Source organism: Lynx canadensis, chromosome B4, assembly GCF_007474595.2.
Source record: "Lynx canadensis isolate LIC74 chromosome B4, mLynCan4.pri.v2, whole genome shotgun sequence".
NCBI classification, from domain to species: Eukaryota; Metazoa; Chordata; class Mammalia; order Carnivora; family Felidae; genus Lynx; species Lynx canadensis.
The window spans coordinates 82,631,446-82,648,434 of record NC_044309.1 but is presented as its reverse complement, the minus strand read 5'-3'; the positions used below and the strand labels follow the sequence as shown (position 1 = coordinate 82,648,434).

General features: G+C 45.6%; 1 protein-coding gene across 2 annotated transcripts; it reads left to right on the top strand.

The window, feature by feature from the left end:
• Positions 1 to 1,265: 1,265 nt before the first annotated feature.
• Positions 1,266 to 13,513, top strand: NACA (nascent polypeptide associated complex subunit alpha). 2 transcript variants are annotated; one of them, XM_030322945.1, is made up of 9 exons: positions 1,266 to 1,373; positions 2,238 to 2,309; positions 5,020 to 9,987; positions 11,179 to 11,264; positions 11,450 to 11,527; positions 11,817 to 11,963; positions 12,275 to 12,403; positions 13,060 to 13,182; positions 13,384 to 13,513. In XM_030322945.1, exons 2-9 carry the CDS (start codon positions 2,240 to 2,242, stop codon positions 13,396 to 13,398), a joined length of 5,616 nt encoding a protein of 1,871 aa, XP_030178805.1. In that variant the 5' UTR covers positions 1,266 to 1,373; positions 2,238 to 2,239; the 3' UTR covers positions 13,399 to 13,513. The 2 variants fall into 2 exon arrangements, with proteins under 2 accessions (XP_030178805.1, XP_030178806.1); XM_030322946.1 differs by lacking the exon at positions 5,020 to 9,987 and having other exon boundaries at positions 1,275 to 1,373.
• The last annotated feature ends 3,476 nt before the right edge of the window (positions 13,514 to 16,989 follow it).

The window sequence follows — 16,989 nt, the reverse complement described above, 5'->3', positions numbered from 1 at the left end:
ACCCAAGGTTACTACAAGGTGTCCAAGCTGTGATTCAGACAGAGTATGGCTACAGAGTCCATGTTCTTTATATAAGTAATCTCTACACCCAACATGGGGCTTGAACTCATGAACCTGAGAATAAGAGTCCCATGCTCTTCCAACTGATCTATCCAGGCACCCCTACGGAGTTCATGTTCTTAATTAATCACTCCACAATATTGCTTCCCCTATCTGAAAAGAATCTCAGAATTTCTCAATTCTGGTAAACCCCACTATCTCATTTAATCCTAATTTATTAATGCTCACTTCACAAGTAGTTTTCAGAGCATAATGTCACTGCTTCCCTTAAAAGACAGCCACAATTGTCTTAAAGCCATTAGCTCAAATAGTGTTAGCTGGTTTTAAAGTAATATATTTGTAGGGCTGAGAGAGATGGTATGAAGGGTCAGGGCCCATGGCCTTTTTGTGATCAAAACGCTGAATTACATTCTTTTTTCAGGAGTCATTTTGTTTTCATTTTTTTAATGTTTATTTTTGAAAAAGGGCGGGGGGGGGGACATAATCCAAAGCAGACTCCAGGCTCTAAACTGTGAGCTCTGAGGGGAGGGGCTTGAACTCAGGAACAGTGCGATCATGACATGAGCTGAAACCCACTGAGCCACCCAGGTGCCCCATCGACTTTCCAGAAATCTTACCATATAAAGCATGAGTTCTTAACGTGGGGTCTTGGGACTACTAGAATGGATGAGTTTCAGGATATCTATTTGCCCAAAATACAGGAAAAAGAATCGCCTATGTGCCTACGTTTTTTCTGAGGAGGGTAATTATATATAATAGTTTCAACATCTGTCAAAATTGTGTATTCCAAAAATAAAATAGGGTTAACCTACGTCACTGCTACCTTACAATGATGTGAATACAATCCGTGGCATTCAGTATTATTTAGTATCTCCTATGTCCCCTCATTAGTTGAAAAGGGGAAATTAAAAAGTCACTGCAATACCGCTGTGGCTAAGTTACTGACCAGAGGGCAGAGGGTGCCTGTTTCATGACAATTTCCCTTTGGGTATCAAAATGCCTCGACTTAGGGGATGGGAAGAGGTCGGCTATCTAAGGACTGCCCAGCTATCTAAGGACTGCACAGAGCTGAAGTTCCTGCCAGGCCAGGGCGTTCTGTTCTGAATTCTTACCCTTATTTAGACCTCGTCACCACCCCCGTCAGGGAACAACCGGAGGGGTCACTTGTTAAAGGAAGTGACTGGCGGCCGCTCCTGACCCGGAATCGGATCCTGGTCCCGCCCCCTCCACCAGGCTTCCTTCTGCAACAGGCGTGGGTCACGCTCTCGCTCGCTCTCTTTCTGCCGCCATCTTGGTTCCGCGTTCCCCGCGCAGTAAGTCCTGTCTTCGTCGCTAATCTGTATCCGCAGCCATCCGCCTTTTTGCGGACTGAGCCGCCCTGGGGACTGAGAGCTAAGGAGAGTTGGAGGCTTTGTGGGACCACCGGGTTCCTCCTCGCCTCTGGGAAGTGTGGCCTTGGGGCCTCCGGACAAAATGGGGTCTGTGGTTGATATCCTAGCAAAAGCAGGGCAGAAGGGCCGCGGGCCGGGCATGGAGGCCAGTGCTGGGGAGATGAGAGCCGTTGCGGTGTTGGGGGCCGAAGCGGAGTGCGTCTGCTGTTAGGAAAGGTTTCATAAGAACCCGGAGGAGGTTAAGGGGGTCACAGCCTTGGAAACCCCCCCGCCCCCCGACACACACACAGGCCGTTCTTAATTGTGACAAGCGAGTGTTGGGACTTAAGGCGCTTTCTTTCCCCCTCCTGGTTCCCGAAAGTCGACAAACGGGAGTCCTGGAGGTCCCAGCCCAGGCAGAGTGAGTGTAGGAGGGGAGGTTGTGCAGCGTAGCGTCTGAAGTCTCCCGTGGTTGGGAGCCAGACCAGGATGCTCTCCCTCGGGTCGAGAACGCAGTGATGATTGTTGCCCTTGTGGGCTTCGGCGTGTGGAGTAAAAGGAACCCGTGGGCACTAGAAGTCCGTTCTCTGCGGAGTAAAGAGAGGTAGAAGGTGATTTGCTTGATCAGAGATCGGAGGGTCACGTCTTACTTCTTACCTATTCCCAGCAGCTTTGGGGAGGGTTGTCCCGACACCTTCATGATTTTTTGCTTAACAGCCCTTCGCAGAGTTTTTAAGAATATTTGACTCTGGGTTGGGCAGCAGAACGGATCCCAGTCAATTCAGGCCTCCTTTTTATTCCCTTCAGAGATGCCTGGTGAAGCCACAGAAACCGTCCCTGCTACAGAGCAGGAGTTGCCACAGCCCCAGGCTGAGACAGGTAGGTTCCCCTAGCCCCTTGCTGTTCATTCAAACTGTAAGAATGACCCTAAGACCATTTGGTGGGTAAAATGACAAAGGGAATACACTTCTGTTTTTCAGAATTAAGTCATTAAAGATGGGCTGTAGCTTTACCAGGGAGGAGAGTCGCTGATACTAACTGCTGTCCTGGAGGGACTTCATTAGGGAATGGAATGTAAACAGTATGTTTAAGTATTAAAATCTCCCTGGCCCACTTTGTGGGTTATGGTAACTGCCTCAAAGGGCATTCTGTGGAACCCTCACCTCACATAGAACTGAGCTGGGAAGGGGCTCGGTGATCCTTACCTTTTGGAACTGGATGACACACTTGCAGGCCAAGGAGACCTGAGCTTTTGTGAAGTTCTAGCCAGCAAGTTGCACCAAGGTTTTAGGTGGCAGAGCTTGGCATTGTGCCTTCATCACATGTCTGGATGAGATGTGTCCTACTGGTAGATGTGTCCTACTGGGCCCCAGGGCACTCATATGTGGGTTAACTTATTTTATGAGTTGGTGTTGAGATTTCTGGTGTGCTGAAATAATGCCTGCATCAGTAGCTTGCCAGAACCCAATATTGAAATAAACGTTTCTTTGACTACTTCTTCATCTTTGAAATTAATGGATGTAAAGGCAAGTTTTGAATAGTGGTTAAAATGTATCTCTAGAAAACTTAAGGGATAGTGAAAAAATATTTAATGATATTCTTGCTGCGTCAATTGTGCTGAAATAAAGAAAGGGAATCTTCGGGCTGCAACTTACATTCTCACTGTCTTTTATTATAATTTTTTTTTTTTTTTTTAACTTCACCTGTCACTTAAGGGCAGTTTCTTTCTCTTTCTGGAATTAAAATAGAGTTGTTTATAGTTAAAAGCATTGAGGTTCTCTCCCCCCACCTGTCTGATTTTAGCAGCTGAAGGGATTAATACAGCTGCTAGAAAAGAAAAAGGAGGGGGCCTCTGAGCTAGTGAACAAGCTGTATGAAATCCTTGAAGTACAAGGAATTTAATGGAGGGAGAAAATAAAGGACTGGTCTCAAACAATCCTGTAATTCAATGCTAACCAAAACCTTATTCAACAATTTGATTTTACAAATGTAAAGACTGAAATTTAGATGAATTTCGAATAATCTGTTTCAAGCCTCAAAACTAATGCCATTTGCTTCTGAAGCAATCCTTAATGCTGGTAAGCTTATTTCTGAATGGTTTGAGCTTGTACAGTTGGTTTAATAATAAGAGAGTGCCAGTGATAAAACACTCTGAATTTTTTTCTGTAACTATAATTAAGTGATTACTATAATGAAAAAACTAGCCCAAAGAATTGGTTATAGTGTCTAAAGCAGGTAACTTGGGCCTTACCCCATCTTGAAATCCAGTCAGAGGAAAACATTCTAAGTTTCAAATTCTGAGTAATGTGTTAGGAAGCATTTACACTGTAATCATAAGACTTTGAATTACCAACTCTCCAGGAAAAACTGGTTGAGCCGCCTGTCTTTTCTGTAGTTGGATACTGGTTGAATAAATTGTGAGTTTGGATGCTGTGGGTTGTTTTGTTTTCATTTTTTAATTTCCTTCTAGGTACTGAGCATTTGTTGGTCTAATCCTATGCTCCATATAGTAAGCATGGTAGTTTTTCATCATTCAGAAAATCTTTTGCTGAGCTTTACTCTAGTAAAGCTAGAACATTGGTCTATTTTGGCAGAATGACATACTTATCCAAATTAAGGGGTAGAAAACCAGTGTATTCCCCACTCCAGTTCCCTTCTTCCAAAATAGAACCACAGTCTGGTTTAACAAGTTGGTCTACAGTTTCATAATACAATCCCTACCCTTGTGACTAAGCTCTCTCCCTGGCAGTCTGGTTCATCTTAGATTGATGTCTGAAGGGCTAACATTACCTAGGAAGGTCTGTAGAAACTATGAAGTACAACCCATTTGTGGTTGGTTTTTTGTTTGTTTTGGGTGAGTGGGTAAACGGAGGCATAGAGAGGCAGAGTGACTTAGTTCTTAATACTTCATATTGAATTGTGTGCCAGATACCACCTTCCTAAAACTTTATTCTAAGAGATTTTTTTTCTTACCTTAGTGGAAGCCTGAGCATATAAAGACTTGTTTTTTTTCTCATTTAGCTCCGACTCCTGGTCGTTATCACCACTCACTGCCTTCCTTGTTCTGATTCTCAGTGTCTGTTTCACTGAAACAGACTGATCCTTGGGGGACAGAGTAGAACAGCTATTCTTCTAGTGGTATTCTATGGCCTATAAGAAAAACTTAGGGTTTGTTTGAGGAAGGAAGGGAGGAGGGCACATCTGGGAAAGGATGGAAAGCATGCTATTCCCAACCCCACTCTTAGGCCTGTGCTCCCCATTTAGAGACTAATAGGCTACTTAGACTGTTCTTTTCACCTTAAAATTATTTTTTGTAGGTTTTGTTGGTTTGGTTTGGTTTGGTTTGGTTTTGGTAGGACATGGGAGATGGGGAGAGGGATGTGTTCTTACTGGACCACTGAAATATGTTTGGGGAAGGTTGCTGTTGCCTGTCACCTTTGTCTAATCCTGTGTGGTGACTTTCATTCTCAGATTAAAAAATTCTGTGTTTCCTGTGAGGCATGTTGTACCAAGTTGGGCTGCATAACTCACCTTTGTTTTTTTCCTTCCCTCTCCTTCTTTATTCCCCTTTTTTGCTTTTCTCCTCCAGCTATGCTTCCTGTGTCTTCAGCCTTGAATGTCACTGCTGCCTTAGGGCAGCCTGAATCTACCCTTCCCCCTTCTTGTTCCCTGGCTCCCCAACAATGCCCTCTGGCAACCCCTAACCAGCCTTCCCCATTTCTTTCTCCCTCTAGTGTTGCTTCAACCCCTTTTGAAGCTCCTTTTCCCCAGTCATCCTCTGGGACAGCCCTGCCTTTGGGAGTTGTCCCTTCCCCCACTGACACCCCAGCTTTCCTGCCAAACCTACTAGGGCCTCCCATCTCCCCAGCTGCCTTAGCTCTGGCCTCTCCCATGATAACTCCAACTCTGAAAGGCGCCCATTCTTCTTCAGCTCCCTTGGCTCTGGTGGCCTTGGCTCCCCACTCAGTTCAGAAGAACTCTGCTCATCCACTTAACCCTCTTAGTTCACCTCCTTCGATTGCTGTGACTAAGTCAGGGTCAGTGACCTCCCTGTCATCTCCCATTGCTTCCTCAGAACCAAAGTCCTCTCCTATTCAAGACTCCTTACAAGTAGACCCTCGAAAAATTACCCCCGTCCCTCCAAGTATAGTCAGTGCTGTTCCTGCCCATGTTGGAACTCCCTTGGCCTCTGTTCAGTCTGGAGTAGCCTCATGTCCTCAGATGCCACCCACCACTCCCCTAGCCATCACTCCCCCTCAGTTCAGAGACATCCCTGTTTCCTCAGCTCTGACTTCTCAACAAAACAAGGAAAGCCTCAGCCTAAAGGGACCCCATAGTTCACCTGCTGCCTTATCTGTTTCAACCCAGTCTATTTCTGTGTCTCCCAACATCTCTCCAGTTTTTCTCCCTTCTCTAGGCTCTCACCCTGCACCTTTACATCAGAGTTCTCTTGGTTCTCCTATTCAGCCCTTAGGTCAAACAGGCCATAATGTTCTGTCAGATGCTATACTGGATGCCACTTCTGCAGATCATTCTTCCACAGGGACCTCTTACCCTTCTCAGAGATCTGTAATTCCTCCCCCTCCTTCCAAAAATGAGGTGACTTCTGCTGCTGTGGCTGCTTTTCCAGCAGGGACTCGAGATTCCCCTTTGACTCTTTCTGTTGACAAAGATCCCTCTGCTGTCACTGGCATAGCCTCCTACAACCCCTCTGGTTCATTAAATGTAGCTACCTCTTCTCCATTATCTCCTACAGCCTCTCTCATTCTCAAAGGTTCTCCTGATGCCACTCATCATCAGCCTTTGGTGGCCCAAATTCCTGCTTCTCCAGAGAGTCCAAGCTTGAAAGAAGCTCCTGTTTGTTCTGTTGGAACCACCCCATTTGTTATGACTAACCCCTCTACAGTTTCTGCAGCACCTACTACCTTTGAGATAGCTACTTGTGTCTCTCCTCCAGTTTCATCAGGTCCCATAAGTAGTAAGGACTCCACTTCCCATACTGCCCTTGTTATGACTCCTGTGGCTCCCAAAGAGCTTCCTGCTCCTCAAGTAACAACCCCTCTGGGAATACCAGTCTCTCCTCCTCTGCCAGCCCCTGAGAACTCCAAAAGTCTCCCTGCATCAGTATTGGTAAAGTTACCAACACAGAAAGATCTCCAGACTTCACCTGCCTCTGTTGCTGGAGCCCCTGTTTCACCAGTCCAGGCAGGACTCCCTATCAAGAAAGACCCTACTCTAATACCATTGGCCTTGGCAGCCCCTGAAAATCCCCCCTCTTCCCAAAGTACATCATCATCATTGGAGATCCCTCTTTCCCCTGAAACCACCTTAGCAAAGAAAAGCCTTGTAGAGCCTCTCCCTCTAGTTATGCCAGTCAATACTACTCCCTCTCCTCTGGGTGTTAACTCTCCAACCTCTGTAATCAAGACAGATCCTTATGCAAGCCCAGACCCCACGAGTCTGCTTCCCAGAAGTTCTCTCCCTACCCCAACCATGGCTACATTTTCTGCTGCCACTGCTGGGGTGGCTCCTACCACTATAGCCAGCCCTTTCCTAGGAGCTGTCTCTTTGGCTAATAAAAGCCACCCAGATAAGGAGGTTAGTTCCACTCTTACTATTTTACCTTTGGTTCCACCAGCCTCCGAAAGTTGCCCTGTGGCTCCAACTGTGACTTTACCCCCCCAGAATGTTTCTGCTTTTCCAGCTGCCATGGCACTGGCCCCCGAAATTCCCAAGTCTGAGCCCTTTCCCTCTCTTCCTCCTCAAGGTGCAAAGAAAGTTCATGGTATTTCTCATACCTCGGCATTGGAACCTGTGGCTTCCTCTCCTGAAGGGCACCCAACCAAGGACTCTGGTTCTTCTGTTAATACATCTTCTCAAGGAACTTCCCTAGCTGACTCCACATCTCGTTTAGGGACTAGTGTGTCTCCCCAAACTAAAAGACGTCCAACCAAGAAGGGTTCAACTACTTCTACCTTAACTCTTTCTAAAAGTGTACCTGCTATCCCTGATACTCCTCCTGGAAATCACTCATCCCCTATTTCTCCAGTTGAAGCTTCCTTTCTTCCAGAGGCCAATCTTTCTTTTCAAGTCCCTAAAGGGTCACTGGCCAAGAAGCATTCCCCTACTCCATCCCCCAAAGAGGCCCCAGATACCCCATCTCCCAAAGAGGCCTCCACTCCCCCAGCTGTGGCTCCTCCCTCCCCCAAAAAGTCCCAAGCAGCTCCATCCCCCAAGAGAGCCCCAGCTACTCCATCTCCCAAAGGAACCTCCACTGCCCCAGCTGTGGCTCCCCCTGCCCCCAAAGGGGGCCCAACAACTCTATCCCCTAAAGAGACATCCACTCCAGCAGTGAATCCTTCCTGCCCCAAAGGGGCTCCCACCCCCCAGGCCATAGCTCCTCCCTCCCCCAAAGGGGACCCAGCAACCCCATCCCCTAAAGAGCCTTCCACTCCTCCATCTATGACTCCTTCCTCCCCCAAAGAGTCCCCAGCTACCCAACTTCCCAGAGGGGCCCCTACCCCAGAAACTGTGGCTCCTGCCTCTCCCAAAGAGTCCCAAGCAACTCCAGCCCCCAAAAGAGCCCCAGCTGTGGCTCCTCCAGCCCCCAAAAAGTCCCAAGCAACTCCAGCCCCCAAAAGAACCCCAGCTACTCCATCTCCCAAAGGGGCCTCCACTGCCCCAGCTGTGGCTCCTGCCTCCCCGAAAGGGGGCCCAGCAATTCCATCCCCTAAAGAAACCTCCACTCCCCCAGCTATGACTCCTTCCTCCCCCAGAGAATCCCCAGCTACCCAACCTCCCAACGGAGCTCCCACTACCCCAGCTGTGGCTCCTGCCTCTCCCAAAGAGTCCCAAGCAACTCCAGCCCCCAAAGGGGGCCCAGCAACCCCATCCTCTAAAGAGACCTCCACTCCACCAGCTAGGACTCCTCCCTCCCCCAAAGGGGGCCCAGCAACCCCATCCTTTAAAGAGACCTCCACTCCACCAGCTAGGACTCCTCCCTCCCCCAAAGGGGGCCCAGCAACCCCATCCTCTAAAGAGACCTCCACTCCACCAGCTAGGACTCCTTCCTCCCCCAAAGCTGCCCAACCTCCCAGAGAGGCCCCCACCCCTCAAGCTGTGGCTCCTGTCTCTTCCAAAGAGTCCCAAGCAACTCCAGCCCCCAAAAGAGCCCCAGCTTCCCCACTTCCTAAAGGGACCCCCTTTGTCCCAGCTGTGGCTCCTCCCTCCCCCAAAAAGTCCCAAGCAACTCCAGCCCCCAAAAAAGCCCCAGCAACTTCGTCTCCCAAAGGGTCCCCTAATGCCCCAGCTGTAGCTCTTCCCTCCCCCAAAGAGTCCTCAGCTACCCAACCTCCCAAAGGAGCCCCCACTCCCCCAACTGTGGCTCCTCCCTCCCCGAAAGGAGGACCAGCGATTGTATCCCCTAAAGAGACCCCCACTTCCCCAATAATGACTCCTCCCTCCCCCAAAGGGGCCTCAGCTGCCTCATCTCTCAAAGGGACCCTTACTCCCTCAGCTGTGACTCCTTCCTCCCACAAAGAGTCTCCAGAAACTCCAGCCCCCAAGGGGGCCCCAACAACCCCACCTCCCAAGCGGGCCTCCACTCCCCCAGCTGTGACTCCTTCCTCCCCCAAAGAGTCTCTAGCTACCCCATCCTCCAGAGGGACCTCAGCAACTCCATCTCCCAAAAGAGCCCCAGGGACTCCATCCTCCAAAGGAACCTCAGCAGCTTCATCCCCCAAAAGAGCACCAGCTACCCCATCCTCCACAGGTGCCCCCACTCCCTCATCTGAGATTTCTCCCTCACCCAAAGAGGCCCCTATATCTCCAGTTTCAGTTACTTGTCCCTTGGGGTCCACTGCCCCTCAGGCATCTAAAGGCCTACCAATAATGAAAGGTCCCACAGCTCTCAAACCAGTACTTGTTGCCCCAGCTCCAGAAAGTGCACCAGTTGTCACAGTTCCCTCTGAGAAAGATCCACTGGCCAAGAAGAGTTCTGCTACTCCTGTGTGCCCCGATCCCTCAGCCAAGAATGGTACTAAAGGACCCCTTTCTACAATGGCTCCAGCCCCTCTACTGACAGTCTCTGCTCAGAAAGCCTCTTCTCCAAAGACTCCCAAAACCCTTCCTGTTTCTCCGTTAAAAGGCAAAGATTCTTTTCATTCCCCAAAGAGCCCCTTGGCTCTTGCTCCTGAGTCTGTGACCTCTACCCCTCTAGCAACAGCTTCCTCTGAGAAGGTCCTTCCTAATGCTGGATCAGCATCTGTCTCTCCAGCACCCACCCCACCAGTCTCTCTGCCTCTCCCTCCCTCCCCAGTTCCCCCTCTGCTTCCTAAACAGCAATTTCTGCCGTCCTCACCTGGGCTGGTGCTGGAATCACCCTGTAAGCCCTCAGCCCCTGCTGATGAGGATGAGCTGCCGCCTCTGATTCCCCCGGAACCAATCTCGGGGGGAGTGCCTTTCCAGTCGGTCCTCGTCAACATGCCCACCCCTAAACCTGCTGGGATCCCTGCCCCAACCCCCTCTGCCAAGCAGCCTGTTCTGAAGAACAACAAGGGTATTTGCCTTGGTTTGCTGTGTGCATGGTGTGTCGCCCACACCCCTCCTGGGGCTACCCACCGATACTAACCCTAGGATGCGCCGCTTTCTCCAGTATATCTGCTTGTGTTTGGACATAGAACATAGAATTATACCATTTTAAATGTAAAAGCTCTAGGAAATGAAACAATCTTGGTTTTCATCACCTCAGATAGTGTGTTTTGTATTATCTTGTGTAATGTGGTCCAGGCTAACCCTGGATCTGCCATTGTTCTTACCTGAATGATCTGACATTGAAAACCAAGACCTATTAGACCCTTTAATTTGCTCTAATCTCTGCCACATGACTAACTTTGTCCCTGGGCCTGGGATTTGCTAAAATGCTGGGAAATATGGAACTATTTGAGTTTCTTTTCACTTCTTAGATTTAGTAATGACCAGTGCCCAAGGGACTCCCTTTCCAAGACCTTTTCCTAGCCTGAGAATGGTGCAGGTGTATGCTTTTTTTCCTCTCAGTAGTCTTTATTGATGCTTGGCCTTTTGATTGAGGTAAATTTAAAATGCGTGAATTATATTTGGAAGATGGGAGAGAGAGGTCACAGGACAGAATCTAACAGAGGTGAGTGTTAGAACTACAGGTGGGCAATCATTGAGAATCTTCAAGCTAAGTTCATTAGACCAAATTGCTAGAGTAAGTGGTTTGAAAACAAGGCTAAATGTGTGTACACAACTGTTTCTGGCCTTCCCCAACCCAATATAAAGGATAAGGGGAAAATGTCCTCTCTGGCCTGCCTCCACAATGTGAACTTACTGCCTTTTCACCTAAATATAACTGGAGATGCCTTGTCTGCCAGAACCTCTTTGGGATGGTTGAGCAATTGGGTAGAATTTGGAGTTAGGTAGGTCATTGGTATTTGCTGGTGCCAGTGAGTAAACACCTTGAGAGAAAGGAAGCAGTTACAGTTTATAAACTGCTTTGCCTGTAACTAGTAATTACCTCATTTCTGGGGCCGGGTCTTTAATGGATGTGTACACACTAGTTTGTGACTAAGTTGGAGGCTGTCAAGCTGGCTTCACACAAGTCAGTTGGTTTACACTTAACTTTGTGAGGTCTAGCATAAGCCAGTGACCTCTAGTCCAGGCAGGCTATGGTGAGGTGCTTCTTCCTCATAATGTACTTTAAAATAGTAAAAGTTATTTGTCATCTCAGGGTCTGGAACAGAATCGGACAGTGATGAATCAGTACCAGAGCTTGAGGAACAGGATTCCACACAGGCAACCACCCAACAAGCCCAGGTCGGTATTCTCTTATTCGCTGGTCAAAATACTTGTGCCAAGGAAGCATTGGAGAACGAGAATTGATCAGAGGAGCTGACTTAAGTATTTGGAGAAGTGTAGCTTCATAAAGGGAAAACCTCGGGTTTTTGGTATCTGGGCTTTATTTACATTCCAGTTTACTCATAGCTGTTTTATCTTCTTAGCTGGCAGCAGCAGCTGAAATCGATGAAGAACCAGTCAGTAAAGCAAAACAGAGCCGGAGTGAAAAGAAGGCACGGAAGGTGAGATTTTAAGTCCTAAACCAAGAATTAAAGCTTCTGATGAAGCAGCTTTAGAGAGGGGAAACTGTAGTGTTAGTATCATATTTATATATTTATTTTTTTGTTAGTATCATATTTAAAGTGACAGAAATTACTATGGTAGAAAACCCAGGAGCCCGGGAAGCCAATTCTGTATTATATAAACTTAGCCTAGGGAAAGGCTTTGTTGTGGTTGTAGTTACTACTGTGTTCTTTACTTCCTGAAGCTGCTTCTAAAGAAATTAAAAACCTGATGTTTTCTATTTCTTAGGCTATGTCCAAACTAGGTCTTCGACAGGTTACAGGGGTTACAAGAGTCACTATCCGGAAATCTAAGAATATTCTCTTTGTCATCACAAAACCAGATGTCTACAAGAGCCCAGCTTCAGATACCTACATAGTTTTTGGGGAAGCCAAGGTAAAGAAAGTTTTTCTGTGTGTTACAGATGTTTAGTAGCATCATACTCAGGTGTAGTAAAAAAATCTCCAGACATTTGACAGATGTTCCTGGGTCAAAATCCCCCCCCCAGTTGAGAACCACTGTTCTAGAGCTAAGCTACTACTCTTTCAACGGTGATGTATAATCTTAGTGAGGGCAAGCAATTTAAAGCTACCTAGTAAGTTAACCTGAAGTGGTTTTAGATTGAGAATTTGGAAAAGATATAAATGATTTATTTCATTTACTGCAGACTGATCTATTCACATAAGTCTGTATTTTCTGCCCTTTAGATCGAGGATTTATCTCAGCAGGCACAACTAGCAGCTGCTGAGAAATTCAAAGTTCAAGGTGAAGCTGTCTCAAACATTCAAGAAAACACACAGACTCCAACTGTACAAGAAGAGAGTGAAGAGGAAGAGGTACATAGGAAAATATTTTATACTTTTAATTCTCTCCGGTTTATATTGGTGGAAGGATTCTGTATTGCTTTAAGCTCTCGAACTGCATTGAGTTAAATAGTTTCTGAGTTATATTAAGAACTAGATTCGGTGCGGGGCTCCTGGGTGGCTCAGTCACTTAGCATCCGAATTTGGCTCAAGTTGTGATCTCCTGGTTTGTGAGTTTGAGCCCTGCGTCAGGCTCTGTACTGATAGCTCAGAGCCTAGAGCCTGCTTCGGATTCTATGTCTCCCTCTCTCTGCCCCTCCCCTGTTTGTGCACTCTCCGTCTCTCTCAAAGAATAAATAAACGTTTAAAAAAAAAAAAAAAAAACAGATTCGGCACACTTGGGTGGCTCAGTCAGTTAAGTGTCTGACTTTTGATTTTGGCTTAGGTCATTATCTCACGGTTCATGGGATGGAGCCCCATGTCAGGCTCTGTGCTGATAACCAGTTCTCTCTCTCCCTCTCTTTCTGCCCCTCCATGTCTCATGTGTTCTCTCTGTCTCTCTCAAAATAAACATTAAAAAAAAATAAAAAATAGATTCAAGAGACTCCTAACTCGCAAAGAACTGCTAGAGTTGTTCTTGCCTTTAGTTTATTGTTTTTGTTTTCTCTCTCTCTCTCTCTCTCTCTCAGGTTGATGAAACAGGTGTAGAGGTTAAGGACATAGAACTGGTCATGTCGCAAGCAAATGTATCAAGAGCAAAGGCAGTTCGAGCCCTGAAGAACAACAGTAATGATATTGTAAATGCTATTATGGTAAGTGTCCAAGCCTTTATCCTTTATTCCTTAACTCTCTCTTCCCTGACCAATTATGGATGACTTTATTTTCTGTGGCTTAATATCAATCAGCCAGTTAGGAAGCTTCAGAACAAGATCTATTCTGTATTATCTCATATTTTAGTGGCCTGAATTCTTAATCTGCCTATAACTACTTCTAATGATTTTTTTCTTTTACAGGAATTAACAATGTAACCGTCTGAAAACGAGGACCCTTTTTTGGTGTTTCAAAAGAATAACTGCAGCTTGGTTTGAAATTTGTACTGTTTCTATCATTAATAAAGTTATGGCTTCTTGTTGGATGAACTCAGTAGGTGCTTAGTCTCTTCCCCCTCCCTTCCCCCCTGCCCCCAAAAATGAAGGCTCTAGAAATGAAAACACATTGATTACTCTTAAGACTTCAACTTCAGTTGAAAAGATTTAGTACAAGGTTGGAGAGGGTACATACATAATGGATGTGGATGAAAAGATTGCACTTTGTAGAAAATGAAGAAGTAACTCATGAAGGGAGTTTTTGACTTCTATACAGAGTACAAGCACTGCTCCTAAACAGCACTACAGACATTTTAGTGTACAAAATAATGATTAGGGTAGACATGATTATGCTAGGAAAATAAGTAAAAACTAGGCAAATTGATACATAATGATTAGCCAGTGTGTGATAAATATATATAACTCCAGGGGCACCTGGGTGGCTCAGTTGGTTAAATGTCCAGTTCTTGATTTTGACTCAGGTCATGACCTCATCACAGTCGTGAGTTTGAGCCTGTGTCAGATTCTGCAATGTGGAGCCTGCTTGGGATTCTGTCTCCCTGTCTCTGCCCTCTCCTGCGCGCTCTCACTCGCTCTCTCGCTCTCTCTCAAAAATAAATATTTAAAAATATATATATACATACACGTAACTCCATATAAGTCCTATGAAGAGTAAAGTTTCTGAGTTTTGGTTGTTAGGAAATGGTTTGGGGGAAAAGCAGAGAACTAAAATTTGGAAATAGGAAGACTACAAGTTAATAGGCAAGAATCCTGAAACAAAGAAGTGATAATACACCTAGAAGGAATGTTACAATGGGAATATATCAGATGAACTTGGAGGGCTTTGGAGACTAAAGTTTAGACACTACTTTGTTTTCTTTGTTTTCTTTCTTTTTCTTTTAATGTTTATTTTTGAGAGAGAATGCAAGTAGCGGAGGAGGCAGAGAAAGAGGATGACAAAATCTCAGGCAGGCTTTGCACTGTCAGTGCAGAGTCCAATGCAGGGCTTAAACTCCCAAACCATTAGATCATGACCTGAGCCTAAGTCAGGAGTCGATGCTTAACTGACTAAGCCACCCAGATGCCCCTAGACATTTCTGTTATTGAATTCAGTTTGTCTTAGTAATCTCTATACCCAATGTGGGGCTTGAACCCACAACCCTGAGATTGAGTGTAATATGCTCCTCTCAACTGAGCTAGCCAGGTATCCCTTGAATTTGGTCTCCTTGATTCCTATGAGAGTAGGTATTATTTTAACACGTGAGTGGAAGCTGAGGACCAAAGAGATGAAATGACTTACCCAAGAATAGCTACGGAAGAGCAGGGCCTTTTCATTATGGTAGGCTCCATTGATAGAAAGTGGTAGACTCCTGGAGAAGCACAAATTAACCATTGGGCAGAGAATGATGACTCGTTTCCATTTTACTGGGGTATAATCATTTGCTGAACAAAAGTCTCATGAAAATGATAGGTGCCTTGGCTGCCAAATCTGAGCCTAATTCTTTTTTTAATTTTTTTGATGTTTATTTTTGAGAGCGAGACCGCACAAGCAGGGGAGGGGCCGAGAGAGAGAGACGGAGACAGAATCTGAAGCAGGCTCCAGGCTCAGCTTTCAGCACAGAACCCTATGGCGGGGCTCGAACTCACGAACCATGAGATCATGACCTGAGCTGAAGTCAGACACTTAACTGACAGCCATGCAGGGGCCCCATAAGCCCAGTAATTCTTGTTTAGGGATGTTAACTACTACTAACCTTACCCTTCACTCCTGCAGGGTTAAACTGCCAATTCTTGGTTACTTTTTTTAATTTTTTTTTTTTTTTTTTAATTTATTTTTGAGAGTGAGGGAGACAGAATCCCAAGCAGGCTGCATGCCGTCAGCACAGAGCCTGATGCTGGACTCAGAACTTAGGAATTAACCCGTGAGGTCATGACCTGAGCCCAAATTGAGTTGATGTTTAACCAATTGAGACACCCAGACACCCTCTTGGTTACTTTTTTGGGGAGGTATCTTGTTCAAGGCTATTACTGCTACCAATGCCATAGTTCTAGTTCTTCCCACCTCAAGGACTCTTTTCTTCAGCCATTAATCCCCCAAAAGCATTTCTTTTCACCACACTTGAAATGTGCAACTAACTTTCTCTGTCACAGAATGATCTCAAATAATTTTGGCTCTCAAATTAAGGAATGTATATAATTGGAGCAAAAACAAAGATTTTGAAGAATTACTCTCCTGGTTCTTAAAATGATTAAGTCTCTATTCAAATACTCAATAGACCATTTAACAATGATATTTTAAGTAACCTCTGACTTCATCTTTTAAAAAACAAGAAGCACCTAGATGGCTCAGTCTGTTGAGCATCCAACTCTTGATTTAGGTGAGGTAATGATCCAGCGGTCTTAGAATTGAGCCCTACATACAAGCTCCATGCTCAGCGTGGAGTCTACATGAGATTCTCTGTCTGCCTCTACCCCCTCTCCCATGCTTTCCTTCTCTCTCTTTTTCTCTCTCCCTCTGTCTCAAATCAAACAAACAAAAAACCAGGCGCCAGGATTGCTCAGTTAAGCATGTGACTTAAGGTCATGATCTTAAGGTTTGTGAGTTTGGCCCCACATCAGGCTCATTGCTGTCAGTGCAGAGCCTACTTTGGATCCTCTTTCTCCCTCGCTCCCTGCCCCTGCCCCACTAGCTCTTGCTCACACACACACTCTCTCCTCTCTCAAAAATAAACATTAAAAATTTTAAATTGAAAAAAAACCCTGATACTCCAAAACATGTATAGGATTGAAGAATCTGTGAAATTCACAGGTTATTTACTGAATGACCCTTCTGATTTCTAAAGGAAAAAAAAAAGGCCAGTTTAGTTAGCTATGCTCTCACCATGTTTCTCCATCAGATTTTCCTTTTATTTGGGAAATACTTCAAACATGCAGATAAAGGACTGTATGAACTTGTTACCCAGCTGTTTTGTTTTTTAGAAATTAAGTCCTACAGATACATATGGAGACCCTAGTATACCCTTCCTCATTCCTATTTTCCCTCCCTCAGAGATCCAGCTATCATGAATTAGTGTTTTAGAACTAATTCCTATAAGTGAGTTGGTACTCTCTCAATCCATATTTATGTACCCAAAGAAGTTAGTGATCTGCAGGTTTTATTTTTTCTTCTGCAAGTTTTGAAACTTTAAACAAAATTGTACATTACATATCTTGCAATTTTTTCTTTTTTTTAACGTTTATTTATTTTCAAGAGAACACGAGGAAGAGAGGGAGACACAGAATCCGAAGCAGGCTCCAGCTCCGAGCTGTCAGCACAGAGCGCGACGCGGGGCTTGAACTCACAAATTGAGAGATCATGACCTGAGTGAGCCAAAGTCAGTCGCTTAACCGACTAAGCCACCTGGGTGCCCCACATATCTTGCAAATTTCTTTTCACTTCAACTTTGTTTCCATGATTTCTCTGTGGTAATTGATGTAGTTCTATTCATTCCCTTTCTAGTCCACTGTAGTCTGGCTTTTATCTGTACCTTTACC